This window comes from Arvicola amphibius, chromosome 1 (assembly GCF_903992535.2).
Source record: "Arvicola amphibius chromosome 1, mArvAmp1.2, whole genome shotgun sequence".
NCBI classification, from domain to species: Eukaryota; Metazoa; Chordata; class Mammalia; order Rodentia; family Cricetidae; genus Arvicola; species Arvicola amphibius.
In genome coordinates, this window is record NC_052047.1 from 74730094 (window position 1) to 74747444 (window position 17351).

A 17351-nucleotide genomic window follows, 5' to 3' on the forward strand; every position below is an offset into this window, starting at 1 on the left:
TAGTAGCTACAATTGCTCACTATCCTAGTTAGGGCTTCTATTGCTGTAAAGAAATAGAACCATGGCCATGGCATCTCTTATAAAGGAAAACATTAAATTGATGCTTCCAGTTCAGAGGTTCAGTCCATTATCATTATGGTGGGACATGGTGCCATGCAGGTAGACATGGTACTGGAGAAGTAGCTGAACATCTTACATCTTGCAAACAACAGGTGTTGTTGGTTTTTTGTTGTTGTTGTTGTTTGTGCTCTTTACTCTTTGGGGAAGCCACCACACAGCTCCTGAATAATCACATGGAGACTAATTCTTATTCCTGAATGTCCGGGTTTAGCTTAGCTTGTTTCTAGCCAGCTTTTCTTAAATTATCCTGTCTACTTTTTGCCTCTAGACTTTTATCTTTATCTATTCTATATACTTTTCCCCCTTCTTACTGTGTAGCTGGGTGACTGGCCCCTGGTGTCTTCTCTCCCCCTTTTTTCACTCCTGTCTTTCTATCTTTTTCTCCTATTTATTCTCTCTGCTTGGCAGCCCTGCATATCCCTCTCCTGCCTTGCTATTGGCCATTCAGCTCTTTATTAAACCAATCAGGTGTTTTAGACAGGCAAAGCAACACAGCTTTGCAGAGTTAAACAAATGCAACATAAAAGAATGCAATCCATCTTTGCATCATTAAACAAATGTTCCACAGCATAAACAAATGCAATACATCCTCAACTAATATTTCACAGCAAATAGAAAGTTGTCTCAGTGTCACACAGAGAAACCTGAGCAGAAAAAGACCTCAAAGCTCGCACCCACAATGACATACTTCCTTCAAAAAGGCCACACCTCCTAATAGTGCCACTCCTTTGGGGACCATTTTCTTTCAAACCACCACACCCACTTCTATTTAATCAAAAGATACAGCCTCGGGGCTTGTTGCCCCTGCTGCTGCTGGACATGTGAGAGGGGCACACACGTAACTATCAAGTGCTATGAGGGCACCCCCAATTATGACTGATCTGCTTTTATTACCATTTAGTTACTGTATTTATTTGCACTTTCTTGTCTATGCTGTAGTCTATGTAGTCAGAGTTGTTTCACTGAAAATATTCTGCTTTGGGTTTAGGGCATGTTTCTTGGATTTCCTGGGAGGAGGTGCTGCTTGCAAGCATAGCACACCTTAGGTAACAAGAAAGTCATATGGGCAAGGGACAAAGATAAGCCGTGTGAAATTAGAGATCTTCCAGTAGAGGCCAGGTCCAGCTACACTACTTGGTCATCACTCAACACACACACACACACACACACACACACACACACAATCTTATCCTCACCCCCACAAAAGGTGCCAGAAGAAGTTCACACTTTTGAAATTGCAGCTGGATTCATAGCATGAACAGAAAATGTCTTCATTCTCACTTCCAGTTGGGAACAGCTATACTATTATTATTGATATGTATTGGGATCACTCCTACTTTGTTGCTGTGCCTGGGGCTGCCGAACATAGTTGGGTTTAAAAGGGTAGATGGTCAATCTGGATCAGAGCCATAACTGTGTGAAGATCTAGCCCTGAGTCCCTCCTGGTCCCCATCAGCCTCACAGGGGCCACTTTTTGAACGTGCAATGCTGAGGTTGAGCCTGGCGACAACTTCCTTGGTTGATTCCTGAGATACCATGAACCCTGGGTTTTTTGTTTTGTTTTGTTTTTCTCCCATTTTCTTTGTCTTGTTTTATTAATTTTATTTTTAAACTTAGCAACATTTCATATGCTGTAAGAGGGCCATACAGCAGCCCACGGGATGAAGTTAAGTGATAATTTACTGGAGGAAAGACCCCAGCTCTACCCATGCTTTGATGGACATATCTCAGCTGGGTCTAAAGTCAGCAGCAGCAGATTCAGCATGAAATTTAAAAGGGGCAGAGATCTGCACAAATGAAGAGTAGAAAAGTGAAAGCCAAGACGCTCGAATGATAAGCACCACTGGGCTTGACACTCAGGAGGTAGCCTTAGTCCGAGGCATGCCTGGTTAACTGGTTTTCACTTAATCTATGACCAGGAATCAGCACAGGGAGTGGCAAGAGGGCCTGGCAGATGGTCTCAGAGGAGTATGGAAACCAGGTGGTGAGGAAGGTGTGTGATTTGGAAAGAAGTGTCTGAATGTATTGCCTTGTAGGAGTCAGGAACATGAGAACTGGGCATGCAGTTCTGATGTGAAGCTGGGTACTGGACAAGGTGGGAACCCCATTAGTACACATGAAAGACTGCTATCTTAGGAACTAGGGGCCTGTGGCCTGCTGAAGAACTTTTGCCCAGCTGGTACCAGCAGAGCATAGGGAACCCCAGGTAACCAACAGATTGAAACTTCCTCTTACCACCCTCTCTTGTAGGAGCTAGGGTGGCCTGAGCATGGGATTGAAGACAGCCCCAATGTAGGAGCTGATGATAGGAGATCTGGGTGGTAGAAGGAAGACTGGAGGGAACACACTCACGGTAACCCTGATGGACTATTCATTCTGATTTTTGAGAAACGAACAAATCCCCATAGAGCTGAGCCAGACTTCTTTGTATTGAATTAGAGTAAAACCTGCCATCAAATTTTAGGGAAAGCATGAGACTTTTGAGAAAATAACAGATCAAATGTGTATCTACACATTTGTATTCTGAAGTTGTACTCTGAAGCCCTCACGTGGTTTTAGGTCAGGCTAGAGATAGGGGACTTCATTTCTAGGTAAGGTTGTGGCATATGGAAGAATGGACCTACCGAAGGCCACCTGCCAACATACTGAATTTCAAGTGCACATTTTGCCTCGGACATGACATAGGGCTCTTTTTGTCTCCTTTAAATCTACCGCATGTTGAGCCTTATCCTTTCTATTTAGAGCGTGGCCAGGGTGAAGAGTGGGTTCCTAGCTATGGAGCAGCTTGCTAAGGACATATGCAGATCTGTGACCTCCCTGCCCATTACTAGTTCTGTTGCCCTAAGCGAGGTTGACTTCTGCTCCCTTGGGAAGCACAGCTCTGCATCTCTAATCCACGCCATCTGGGCTCCTTGGCTTCTGCCTGAAGTCCTTCCAGTTAAAGGGATCTGACATGCACTTGACTGCTTCTCTTGCAACTAACTCAAGGTCTTTGCTTCTAACACTCAGGATATTTTCTTCATGTTGCTTGCTATCTACATCTGCTCTTGAGACAGAGATGCAGTGCTATAATCAGGAAAAACTGACGAAAGCAGCAACAACAACAAAACTCACATTGCAATATCCCCGCACTATATTGTGCCAAAAATACTTCTTAAAACTGTGCATTTATATTGGGATAAACTTGGTTTTAACTTGCAAAGTAGGCCAACATTTTATTCTGGGCTATTGTGAAATGTTTACCTCTCTCTCTCTCTCTTTCTCTCTCTCTCTCTCTGCCTGTCTCTCCATACACAAAGAAACAGAGAAGGAGGGAGGGAGGGGGAGAGAGAGACAGAGACACACACACACACAGAGAGAGAGAAAGAGAGAGAAAGAGAGAGGGGGGGTTAGCGCTTGTTTGTTTCCAGCTTCTGAGATCTGAAATAATCACTCAGAAACTGTATTAATTAAATCACTGCTTGGCATATTAGCTTATGCATATTTCTAGATAACTCTTAAATCTTGAATTAACCCATTTCTATTCATCTGTGTATCACCACATGGCTATGTCTTACCAGCATGATTCTGGTTCATCTGTCCCCGGTGGTATGGTGGCTACATGGATTCTTACTGACTCTGCCTTCTTTCTCCCAGCATTCACTTTAGTTTTTCCTACATAGCTCTATTCTACCCTGCTATAGGCCCAAAGCACTTTCTTTATTAATCAGTGGTGATCATAGCATATAGAGGGGAATTCCACATCACACAGGGGAGGGGCAGGGGCAGAGAGATGGAGAGAAAGAGACAGACAGGCAGGCAGACAGAGACCTGACACCTCTCAAAGCTTTGGTTCCCAGAGAAATATGGCAGCACTGATGACATGAAGGGGTGACCCTGTAAACCACTGGAGAAGGGGAAGTCAGCATTGACCTATAGTCAGGAACCCTCTACGTCATATTGGCTTGATTCCCTAGGATATCTGGTGAAGGCAAATTGCCTAATTCCTCTAAATCTCGGGTTCTTTTCCACTAAACAGGGTCATCCATATCAGGAGGGCAATTAGTGTGGTTATAAGGCCTCTGGGACATCAAGGTTATGCAGTTTCTAGAAAGGGGTTCCTGGCCTCAGAGGACTAGAGCATCTTGTGCTTTTTTTTCTCTCTGTCCCCCCTCCCGTTCTGAGAAATATTGGGAAAAATCCATGTTAGTTAGATTAAGTGCAGAGTTGACAGAGCTATGGAAAAGTAAGGCTTTGTTAAGCAAGAAATCAGTAGTAACTTGATTTTGGAAGCAACAAAAATATTTCTTCAGAAGGATGCTTTCAAAGAAGTCCCTTCAGTGAGAGCTGCCCTGACTAGAGCTGAGAGGCTAAGTAGCCCAGTGAGTGCCTTTATTTACGCCTAAGACAACACCAGGAGCTTGTGTTCACATTTGAAAAACTACTATGCCTAGCCACTTAAACATGCCATTCCTGAAACACCTGGGTGTCTTCATACCTAAAATTAAAGCTACGACGTTATAGGGTAAGGACTGTGGGAGGTGTGACCCTGATCATGGGCTTGTGTCTCAGGTGTCTCCGTGTGAGCGGTGTCGCTGTGAAGCCAATGGTGAAGTGCTGTGCACAGTGTCGGCGTGTCCCCAGACGGAATGTGTGGACCCCGTGTACGAGCCTGATCAGTGCTGCCCCATCTGCAAAAACGGTAGGTGTAACACCCATCGGGACAGTGTGACCTGTAGCCCCAGCTATGCTTGGCTTCTATCTGTGAACTATGTGGGCATGTATGGTTTTTGTAGACATGTCTCTGCCCTGCCACATAGACCACCAGTAGATCAGGGGTAGGTGCAGGTGATACTTACTGTGAATCAAGGTGTTCTGTCTCATTGGTGTGGTGTCTGCTTTGTGTTTTATAGATGTTATGAAATTTGGAGGGAAAAATTCAGTTCCACCATGGAGGAGAATTACTTATTTTAATTTAACTTTGTTTGTTCTTGCAAAGCAGTTTCTGTTTTCAAGACAAATCAAACATGTTTGTTTTGCTCATTTTCTTTTCATTACTAAGAGAATTAAAGTAGAAACATAATTGAATATTTTTCAAAAGCAAATTAGGCAAGAAGAGAGGTCTCTCTTTTTCTCGGGGAGCATCCTTGGTACAGCAAACACCAGACCTGCTTTATGAAAAGAAGCAACCAGAAGCCTTTGTCAAGGAAGAGTTGCTTATCTAACTTAATAAGAAGTATTACTCTTGTATCTGAAGCTATTAGGGCCTTACGGGTGTGACATTCCAACAGGGTGTTTAATGAAGGTGTATCCTCACCAGAATGGGCCAGGGATTACAACTTAGTTAGATGATTATCGAAGACATAGAAGAGAGCTTTGAAAAGAACAGAGATAGGAGATCTGACCAGTGGTTCTGTATCTCAGTATTGCCCCTCATGGGAGAGATCGGGCTTTCTCAAGTATGTTGATTTATAGCTAGGGTGTAAATGTGAGTATTGCAGGATTAATTTGTGATGTCTGTAAACATGTGTGCTTCTGAACAAACGTATGATGGCTCTATGATGACTCTATGGCTTTAGAAATAGCAGGTGAGATCTGCATTCATGATTGAATAGGAGTATCAGTTGTGTTTCAATTTTGACAGTCTTGGGACATCATTAAAACTTTGGCCAGGTACATGCACATACCTAAGCTTCCTTATGACACATTGTGAAACTCTTGACATGTATAAGTTGAAGAAGAAAGGAAGTTTCTGTTGATGATGGGTAGCCTTCAGATGAGTAACTGTGGAGGATGGTATGTTCAGTCCTGATGGCAAATGGACAGAGTGCAAGGAAAAAGGTTAGAATGTTCCATGTGGAGCTGGTGGTGTGTTTATGAAGACACCATGATGTGTGATCTCGTTTCATGAAAATGGAGAAGATTGGGAAGGTCAAGAGTGTTTTTGTTTTTGTATTTGTATGGACATTGTGCCTGCATGTACATATGTTTGTGCATCACTTGCATGTGTGTTGCCGTCAGGGGTCAGAAGTAGGTGTCAGGCCCCCTGGAACTGGAGTCACAGATAAATATGAGCTGTTATGTGGGTTCTGGGAACTGAACCCAGGTCCTCTGGAAGAGCAGTCCGTCCTCTTAATCCGTTTCTAAATCCCCTCAAGTATGTTCATTTAAGAAAGAATGTAAAACAGAACTACAGGAAACTAATGACCTCTGGAAGAAGAAAAATTAGAATCTCCAAGGGATGAGGCCCCTGATTGTGTTATGCAAAGTGGTCTGACCTGAAACCATGTACGAACAAAGGGCAAAAAAATGAACTCAGGATGATAGATATAGATAAAGATATGTGTCTTTACATACAGATATATGAACATCATACATGTTACTTATATATGTAACAATAATTACCAAAGACAAGAAGTTGTGAATTTGAGCATGGGGGAACATGGGATGAGTTGAAAGGAGGAGAGAAGTAGTACACTGGGGGGACTGGAGGGAAGAAAGGGAAGGAGGGAAATAACATAACTATTACCTCTTAATTTAAAATGTAAAACCATAAACTAAAAAAAAAAAGAATGTTGCAACACTGAAGTAGTGTGTGGGGAATTGAAATAACTTAATTTACTAGTGTAAATCAACAACAAGAGACTGAAGAAGAAACAGAAGCAGGTGGCAAGGCTAGCAGATTATCGTTGGTGTGTGGCATGACACCAGCAAGGCCAAGAGCTGCAGTTAGGACTTCAGATGGTGAGGAGATGGCAGCCAAGCTGGCTGGCATGGCTTCAGCTCCCTGCTTGGAGAGAGGCTGAAGAACGACCTTTCTCCAGCCTAATGATTCAGTGAGTGGCTCCAACCCTGACACCTCAGATACTTGGTAAACAAAGTACCAGAGATTCTCAGTGTTTCTCTTGTTAGTTACAATTGGTAACAATGTGTTGGCATTAGCAAACCTTGGAATCCTACCTGGCATGCCTTCAATACATGGGAAGTCAGAATTTTAATCCCTGCATATTTCCCAGGGAGTGAAAATAGAGATCCAGACCATTGGAGAGTTGACGTGAATGTCCAGTGAGCAGTTAGCTGCGCTCCCTACATTTGCCTGCTGTCCATGTTCTGCTTTGTTTGGTTCATGTTTTTCATTGTGTTGCTCACTCCCCACCCCCGACAATACAGCCCTGCAAATACATGGCTTCATAGCATTGGTACTGTGGTAATTTGTCCAAGAGTAGCCTCCCTTCCTCCCATCACCAATAAGGAGCTATGAGACTAGATTTCTTCATGGTTTGTTTTTCCCATAGGGTTTATCCCAGTTAAGGGACAGGGTCTTTCAAAGACCTTTAAAAGATATTTGAATGCCATGTGTTGATATGCTAAAATTTGCAAATTTTAGCCAAAAAATATTTAGACTTATAAGGTGACTTAACAGTTATGAGCATGTGCTACTCTTCCAAAGTTAGATCCCAGTTTGACTCCCAGAACCACTTTAGGTAGATTTCTGAAACTCCAGCTCCAGGGGAATCCAATACCTCTGACTTCTGATGCACCAGCACTCAGAAGCACACGATTAAAAATAAAAATATAATTTTAAAACCACAAATATTCAGTGTCATTTGTCTCTTTCTGCATCCAGTCTTTTATAGTTTTAGATATAAATTTGTTTGGGTGGACAAGAAGTATTTTAAGAATAAGAGGTATAAAATAAGGTAAATACAGAGATTTGCCTTCACTATTGAAGTGACAGCCCGGGAAACCTCCTTTTGGTGGCTGCCCTGATAGTACACTTTAAATATTCACGTATTGCTTGTTTACCTGTGTGCTTTTAGGGGCAACAGAGATAAAGTCAAGGCATGGTTTTTGACTTATTAAATACTTCTAGAAGTGTGATGATATTTTTATAAACTAGATTTATTTATGGAAAGTTTCATATTAAGACATTTGGGTCAATTAAACCAAAAAGCAATAACTTCTTATTTCAAGGACTACAAATATTAATACATTGAAAGGTGTCTAACTGTATATCTCTGACGAGATTTTGCCTTATTCATCAGAGAGTTCTTAACTTTGAAGTCTCCGTTTTAAGACATTCTGACCTTGACAGGATGTCAAATCTGACTGAAAAATGCTTGCTTGAAAATGAAATCTGTGTCTGTCAGAGATGGATGCTCTGATAACTGACAAAGTTAATGGATAATTTACAGTGGTCCAGCCCTGCCTCCCACACACAAAAATGATGATTTTGTAAGAAGAGATTATTTCTTATATGTAGTTAATTATAGGATATCAAAAGTGGATGCTATATATGAAATTAAACATCTGGGTAGACTTAGCTTGGTTGAAACAGTGAGGTTTAACCCTGATCTCTGCAAAGCTACCCATTATCCTCATGCTGGCATAACTTAACCTACAGCATTAAACAGCTCTTCTCTTGGCAGAATGGAAATTGCAATTCAGTTGCTGTCAGTCACTTACATCAAAAGAGCAGAAGTTTAAAACCAAGAATGTCTGGAGTATAAATAAATGATCATAAATCAAGTATGCTTTAATTTATTCACTTTGTTGACATGTGTAGCTCAATCTCTCAATGGTCTTTTCTTTCAATAAAAGGAATGCATTATGGCACTGTTTCCTCTCACCCCCCGTCTTCTATGCAAACAGGGTACTGTATTGTATCAGCTTTTTCTGGTAGTGGATGCGCCCTGCCCTTTATGCACCTTGATCACGACATTACGCAGGCATGTAGCTTCTACCAGTGATCACATCTCTGTTTTGTATAGATGGGCTTTCTTTTTTACAGCCCCAAATAACAACATGGAGATTTATTATTAATTATGAAAGCTTGCCCTTAATTTAGGCTTGTTCCACTAACTTTTATAATTTACATTATACCATCTATATTAATCTATGTTCTGCCATTTGGTATTACCTCTCTTTCATCTTGAAAAGAAAACCTTCTGTTTTCTCTCCCTATCTTGTTGGATTCTCTTCAACATCTCTATTATCTGCTTGTACTTCCTCTCTCTGCTTGGAAGTCCTGTTTATACCTCCTGCCTAGCTATTGGTCATTCAACTCTTTTTTTTTTTGAGACAGGGTTTCTCTGTGTAACAGTCCTGAATGTCCTGGAACTCCTTTTGTAGACCACGCAGGCCTCAAACTCACTGACATCCACCTGCCTCTGTCTCCCAAGTGCTGGGATTAAAAGCATGCACTACCACCACCCAGTTATCATTCAACTCTTTTGTAAACAGCAATGAACCAATGTTCACACAGCATACAAATATCCCACAACATTTCCCCCCTTTGTCTAAATAAAAAGAAAGATTTTAACTCTAACATAGTAAAACTACATACAATAAGAACAGTTATCAAGTGAGAATGGTATTTACAATGTTTATTCCACATGTGTTTGGCAAATTCTGAGAAAGTATTATATTATCTATCCTATCTTAGCGAGTCTAAAGTTTTATACCTAAACTATTTTTATTATGGTTTATATTACTATCCTAAAACTATCTTTTAGACCTTAAAACATTTTTAAATAAACAACTTGAGTTCTTATATTTTTCACCATTATAAACTTTATACATATTTTGTGAGTTTTTTTAAAGTTTGATAACAAGGAAAACTGTAACTAAAAATATCTAGTCTTTCACATCATTAAAGATCCAAGAGGAATATGTTACCTGATTAAACAGGAAGTGCAAAGCAAGCCACTTACAAAACTAAGAAATGACAGACTGCTGCTTTAAGAGACACACAAGGTCCTTCTGTAACCTTGGGACATCCATCTTTGGTCTATAGTCTTAGAATATCTGATAGACTTTCTTATGAAGCAGTAATTTTGAAGACCTGTACTACCTTTTCTTGGCAAAGTTTGTCAGTTGCCTTTTTTCAGATCCTATTCATCCAATTTGGATATCATGCTATCAGCAGTTGAGGCAAAGGCAGTTTCTTGCCCAAATGGCTAGCTTTGTCACATTGAAAGCAAACACCACATGGTGGTTCTTTGATGCTCATCATCCTTTTTTGAAGTTAATTGATGCTGCCAGGAGCAGACATATCTCACTGTCATAGAAAGCCCTATGTTATTAAAACATTTTAAATGTCATATTCTGTAAGTCTTTGAAGTGCTTGAAGATCATCTAACTTTTAAAATATAGGTTTGATCATGAAAATATATCTAATAATAAGTTTGATAGTTACAGATGATTAACTATTAACCTGTCTTTCTTTATTATTCTAAATAGCTTTCAAGGACTAAAACTTTATATTACATTTTAAAGTAAGTTGCATAGGTAGAATATCTTAAACAAGAGCAGAAATTTATATACAGTATAACAAAAATAACCTTAAATTTGTATCAATATACAGAAATCCATACTAATGTAAAGTATTTGAGATGAGTAATTCTTCAAAAGAGACTCAGAAACACACACTTTTGGCCTGTCACTTTTGTACTATACTCCCCCTTTTCCCTTCAGAAAGAGAGTGCAGAATTTGACCTCCTTTATTTTGTTTTGTTTTTTTAACCATTGTCAATAACAATTTGCAACCACTTGTATCTAAATGACAAACAACTATAACCCACCAAATGACCAAAAACTACACACTCCACATCTTGAGATATGTGGGTTTCATGTACTCTAGACTGCTACTGCTGTCTGGGGGGTGATAACATATTTAGGAGACCCTGAGAGAGTAGGGAGAATGATCTAGTCCTGGGAGAGCTAACTATATCATTTGCTGTCCAATTTCTGTATAATGGGAAAGTTTAGAGCTTATCTGTAGTCCTGACTGGAGTAGTATGTGAGACTGGACTATCTCAGCTAGTAGCTTGGAAGTGGTTTTGGTTTTTTAATATTTATTTATTTATTTATTTATTATGTATACAATATTTTGTCTGTGTGTATGCCTCCAGGCCAGAAGAGGGCACCAGACCCCATTACAGATGGTTGTGCGCCACCATGTGGTTGCTGGGAATTGAACTCAGGATCTTTGAAAGAGCAGGCAATGCTCTTAACCTCTGAGCCATCTCTCCAGCCCCAGAAGTGGTTTTGAATGCAGAATTTTGAGGAACCTTTAACAGAGGCATTTTGAGGCTGAGTCACCTGGTCTTTATTGGTGTTTAATTCTTTATTTCTGAAAGCACACAAACTTCTAAAGTTAATATATATATTAAATATTAAATATATATTAAATTAATAATATTATATATAAGGATATATATCTTCATTAGCACATATATAGTTATGCAGAGTGCACAAATCAGCTAAAGAGATTTTTTGTTGTCGTGGCTGTTTTATGTAAAACTAAAAGGTAAAAGGCATCTCTTAACTTTATAAGTTTATTTGGACTCTATAACCAAACCTCTATCCATGTCATATAAAAGGATGGCATGTGATAAGTTATAATGGTATATTAATTGTGTTTTAATAAATAAAGCTTCCTGAAGGTCACAGGGCAAAGCAGCCACACAGGTCAGGGAGTGGTGGTACACATCTTTAATCCCAGAACTCAGGAGACAGATGCAGATGAATCTCTGTGAGTTCAAGGTCACCCTGAGTTATACAAGATTGAATCTGTATATGAGTTCATACAGAGGTGATCCCAGTGCTTGGGATCACACACCTTTAATCCCAGCATTTGGAAGGTGGAGATTGGAGTGCTATAGCTGGGCAGAGAAAGGAATACAAATGGAAAGAGGCAGGAATTCAGTGGAATGTGGACCTTGAGGACTCGTGGAGACAGGACCTTGCTCTTTGGTCTGAAGACTTGGTAGAGGTAAAAGATCTCTCTAGTGGCTGGCTGCTTTGCTTTTCTGATCTTCAGGTTGAACTCCAATATCCGTCTCTGAGTTTTATTATTTGTGCTACAATAAATCATGAGGATTCTATAGCCAAGAAGATTTACCATGCCTCATCCAGTGTCACAGCTGTTCCCATGTTAAGGGATCAGCACACCCATCACCTGTCCTGTAGTCTTTCTTGGCTTTTTCCCTCATGTCTGTAGCCAAGAACCTCCACAAGTTCTCCCCAAGGAGTTCTGTTCTCCCCAAACAAATCTGATCTTTATTAATTTTGAAGTAAGTCATAACTTTCTGTTTCCAGTGGAAACAAAGGCATAACATCTCCCCCAATGCAACATATTTTCTGTCTTTCATTTTGAAGTGAAGACCTTCTTTTGTTTTTGCTTTTTTGTTTTTGTTTTTGTTTTTTCAAGACAGGGTTTCTCTGTAGCTTTGGAGCCTGTCCTGGAACTAGCTCTTGTAGACCAGGCTGGCCTCAAACTCACAGAGATCCTCCTACCTCTGCCTCCAGAGTGCTGGGATTAAAGGCGTGTGCCACCAAAGCCCAGCTTGAAGACATTTGTAAAATAATTAGGTCAATTTAATTTGGCAGTTCCCATAATCTGATATCTCTCAGAAGCTATTGTATTTTTACATTAGCTTTTAAAAGTTTAAAGTCAACAAAGCACCATGCAGGATCCAGACACCCTGTGTATTTCCCATCTTTACATGGTTTATTTTTTTATATTACTTACTCTCTTTAAAGACTATACAATATTTTTAAGCTATTTTTTTCTATGACTGTCTATACCCATTTCCTTTCCTTTCTTCAGCATCTAAGTGCATTTTTAAACATACCTTTTTAGAGGTTTTATGTGTCTGTACCTGACTTTATTAAGTACCTGAAGCATTCTCTGAATGTATGAGACAAATCTTAAACTGCCAAGTCAGCCACCATGTAGCTCAGCTTAGTGCATGACATTGGTGGCTTACTTCAGCCCTCAGGTAGCAACCAGAAGCAGCACCTCTGTACACCACCAAGGGCAGGCCTGCTTGAGATACTGCAGGACTAGGAATCTACACCTGGCTCATTGTCCAGAACATTTTTTGCTTTCTCAGGCCCCGTGTTTGGACATTCAAGTACTCACATTAGATACCATATGTACCAAATCTTTCTTTGTCCCACCAGCCAGCTCCCAAAAAATGACACAGAAGATTATTATTAATTATGACAGCTCAGCCTTAGCTTAGGCTTGTCCCACTAGCTCTTTTAACTTAAATTAACCCATTAATTTTTATCCATATTTTGTCATGCAGCTCATACCTCATCTCTCCATTTCGGTCATGCTGCTTTCTCAGCATCTGTCTGGATGCTCTGCCTTGTTTTTCCCAGAGTTCTCTCTCTTCCCTGAAGCACCGTCTATATCTCCTACCTAGCTATTGGCCATTCAGCTCTTTATTACACCAATCATAGTAATAAATTTTTACACAGTGTGCAAATGTCCCACAACAGCTCTGCACGTGTGCTGTGGTCTCACTGTACATCTGCAAAGAGGAGAACTAATAAGAAGGATGCCAAGTGTGGGGGTTCACTGTGCTTCTCGGAGAGACTCAGCAGCAGGAAGAGGAGAACCTGTTGCATGCTAGAAGCACAAAGGCATGGAGCATAACACTTATTTCCTTCCTGAAGTCTCATCACAGTTTCATAATAGTTATTTACAGCTTTATTTTCATAAGAAAATGTAGATGTTTTTTTGGATGAGCATGTAAAACATGAAATTTTAAGATAAACACTGAACTTTCAAATCATTAGATGTACTGTCATGGAATATGTGAGAAGCACTGGCAGAACATAAGGCAGAGTTTTGCTTGTTTTTCTGAGTATTTCACAACAGGACATAATAACTACGGTGAAGACTGAAAGAGAGACTGGGATAAAACAGATGTGTGCAGGCTCCTATCCAGAGTGTCTCATAAGGAGAAGACTTAAAGTCACTTCTTTGTACAATTTTACCAAAGCAATGGTACCAGTCTCATAAGAACTCTCTCTCATTGTCCGCAGATGTATCTATAAAACCTCTGAAATTTTTAAATTTCAGAGCATCCAGACAGATTGTCAGAATGAATTGGTTGTAATAACAGTTTTTCAGGTTAGCTTCATCAGGTCACTGTTCAACACCCATCTGTGTGCTGGGCTTGGTGGTCTAAGCTATAACCCTAGCCTCCCAATAGGCAAAGACAAAAGTACAAGACTAGTCTAGAATTTAGCAACTTTGTCTCAATACAAAAGATAAAAACCAGGGATAGAGATATATAGGTCAGTGGTAGAACGCTTGTGTTCAGTGCCTGGAACCCTAGGCTCAATTCTCAATATCACCAATAAGAATTTTTTTTTATGTGTATTCTTTTTTTTCTCATTTTTTTATTCAATATTTCCATCTCCTCCCCTTCTCCTCTCCCTTCCCTCCCCTCCCTTCCACCCATACCCCCACTCCACCCCTCTCCAAAGACAAAGAGCCATCAGGGTTCCCTTCACTATGTTTATTTTTTCCATATACCCATAAAAAAACACATAGAAATGAATTCAAAACAACATTCTCAAATAATATCATGCATATCAAATGAACAGAAGTATATTCTACTTCTACTGACCCAATAGAAGTTCAATAAAATTGCTCTGTTTTAGCCTGGCGATGGTGGTGCATGCCTTTAATCCCAGCACTCGGGAGGCAGAGGCAGGCAGATCTCTGTGAGTTCGAGACCAGCCTGGTCAACAAGAGCTAGTTCCAGGACAGGCTCCAAAGCCACAGAGAAACCCTGTCTCGAAGAAACAAAAACAACAACAAAAAAAAATTGCTCTGTTTTTCTTAAAATCATCATATTACTTCTAAAAACCAAACAGAAATTGAGAGTCAATGAACATGCAAAAACAACTGGGCGTGTACAGAGTGATAAGAGGATTTATTCAACATCATAGACTTTAGCATACTGTTATGTAGCCCCAAAGGTTCATGATGACAAGAGAACAAAATAGAGAAAGAAAATTGTTGGAAACATCACATACTAAGCTGTAGATGGAGGTGGAGCTTTTCTCTCCTAACTGCCTAATCATAAATAAACACACAAAAGCTCATATTAATTACAAAATACCCAGCCTATAGCTCAGGCTTATTACTAACCAGTCCTTACAACTTAAATTAATCCACTTCTATTAATCTATATTTTGTCACATGTCTTGGGGCTTTACTTGTCTTTTAGCATATCTTGTTCTTTTGGCAGATGGCTTGCAGCTCCTTGACTCTGCCCTTTTTATCTGCTGTATTTTCAGTTTGACTTTCCTGCCTAGCCTTATTATGCCTTGCGATAGGCCAAATTGGCTTTTTAAATAACCCATGAGAGTAAAACATATTCACAGTGTACATAAGGGTTATTCTACAGAACTATGCAGCTCAGTCAATCCTGAGATCCATCCAAAAAATGATGTTTCACTAACTGAATAGCAGATGAGTTAAAAAGAAAAGTCTAAATTATTTCCTCAGACTACATATAGGGAAGAGGAGAAAAACAAAAATGGAATTCCCAAGACTTGAGATTTAAATATGGAAGTTGAAATTAATAATTTTAAAGGAAAATACATCTTCATGATGTTCAACAGGTGAGAAATAGCAGACCACTAAAATCACCAGCTATATGGAAAAGGTGATAAGATAAACTTTATTAAAAATGCATATCAAATAACACTGTTAACAAGGTAAATGTAGCTCCCACCTATCATGTATCATGAGAAAATGCATACAATACATTTATCTGGGAAGTATCTATGATTCTAATGCATTAAAACTGAGCAGAGAGAAAGGACAGAAATAGATCCAGAAGATTCCAGAGCCTCTGAATACTAGTATCTTTTCTACTCATCAGAGAGGTGTCTATTCTCAATATGTTTTACATACTGATGCAGAACATGGGAAATGCGAGTTGAATAATCCCAAGATAACTTCGAATAGAGTATTCTAAGGCTTTTATTTATAAAAGGGAACTCACAGATCACAGCAAGGAAATGGGAACAAGGTCCAACATCCAGGTATGGGTTGTGGTAAGAAGAAACCCAGCGGGGCAGGACCATGGCTTTTTGGTACCCTAAGTCACGCCCCAACCTGGTCCAGTCTCTTAAAGGCCATTGACTTAAGGAGGTTCCCATCAACATACCAGACTTCTATGACTATCTCCTCACACTGTAGTCACATTACAGTAGCCATCTTTAGTTTACATAGAAGAGAGAAAAAAATCAAAGGAGAATTAAATAAGTTAGTATTTTTGTTTATTTTTTAAATTTTATGAACTTTTATTATAGAAAAGTTTGCAAGTCAGTAAAAATATTGCACACCAAACTGAACGAGACCCAAAGTCTATACAGCTTAATGAAGTTCTATATGATTAGAATAGGTGTTAGGAACAGGAGCTGCTGACCTTCAGATTGAGTTTTCCACTGAAAGTGAATGAGTACTAACATGGAGTTCATTGTTATAATCAAAGGCACATCTTGTAATTTCTATGTCACTGACAGAATCAACAAAGAAAATGAGCACAAGATACAAGAACACATAACTCTAAAAACGGAAAAATAGAGACAAAAAACAGAGAAAACAAAATGTTTATATGTTATCAGTAAAGCCCCAAATACATAAGTTTGAAGAATTCAAAAATAAATAGAAGAATAAATCATTATATTTACAAATTTCATTTAGCAATATTTAATAGACAATCCAGACAGAAAATTATCAAGGTAATGAAAGACTCATACCAGCTGCAAAAGGTGTGAATACACTGCCCAATAAGAGGTCCTCATTTTGTTTACTGCAGATAAGTGTTCCATAGGTAAAACCAATTGCTAAGCCGTAAGAAAATTCCCACTAAGCATGCCAGACACAGCACACAAACACAACAGAATCATCTTAGAATTAACAGAAGCAGACAACCTAGGGAGTCTGAAAACATTAGGTAATCAAACTGTTATACTTTTGATCACCGGTGAACCATAAAAAGAAATCACAGAGGTTTCAGGACATACCTGCAACTGATACAAAATGCAAAGCACCTGTTTTAATTGCTGAAGCAGCTCTAAGCTACAATAGTGCTTAGAAGAAACTTTATCTCTCAGGTCAGCAGCATAAAAAACAAACATCTGCCTGTAGAACAGTAATACCAGAACAACAGGTCAAACAAAAGCATGCAGAATATAAAACTCAATAAAATGTAAGCAGAACTCAAATAGAAGATACAAATACAAATGAGAGGGTCATTACATTACAGAGAGTTAATTCTATGAAACATATTTGAAACAATAAAATTAACACAGCCTTCACTAGACTTCAAGAATGACATATGAATGCTACTAAAAATCCTCCATGATTATGACTGCCTCCCCATTACGGTGGGGTTCAAGAAGTCATACTTGGATGTACAGAAGATAAG

At 39.4% G+C, this 17351-nt stretch overlaps 1 protein-coding gene across 1 annotated transcript in view; it reads left to right on the plus strand.

Annotated features, from left to right (window-relative positions):
- The window catches only part of Vwc2 (von Willebrand factor C domain containing 2), a 152140-nt gene that overhangs the window by 20358 nt on the left and 114431 nt on the right, over positions 1–17351 (plus strand). Inside the window, exon 2 of the mRNA XM_038337593.1 lies at positions 4672–4801. Coding sequence (XP_038193521.1) covers positions 4672–4801 — 130 coding nt within the window. The remainder of the gene's footprint in view (positions 1–4671; positions 4802–17351) is intronic.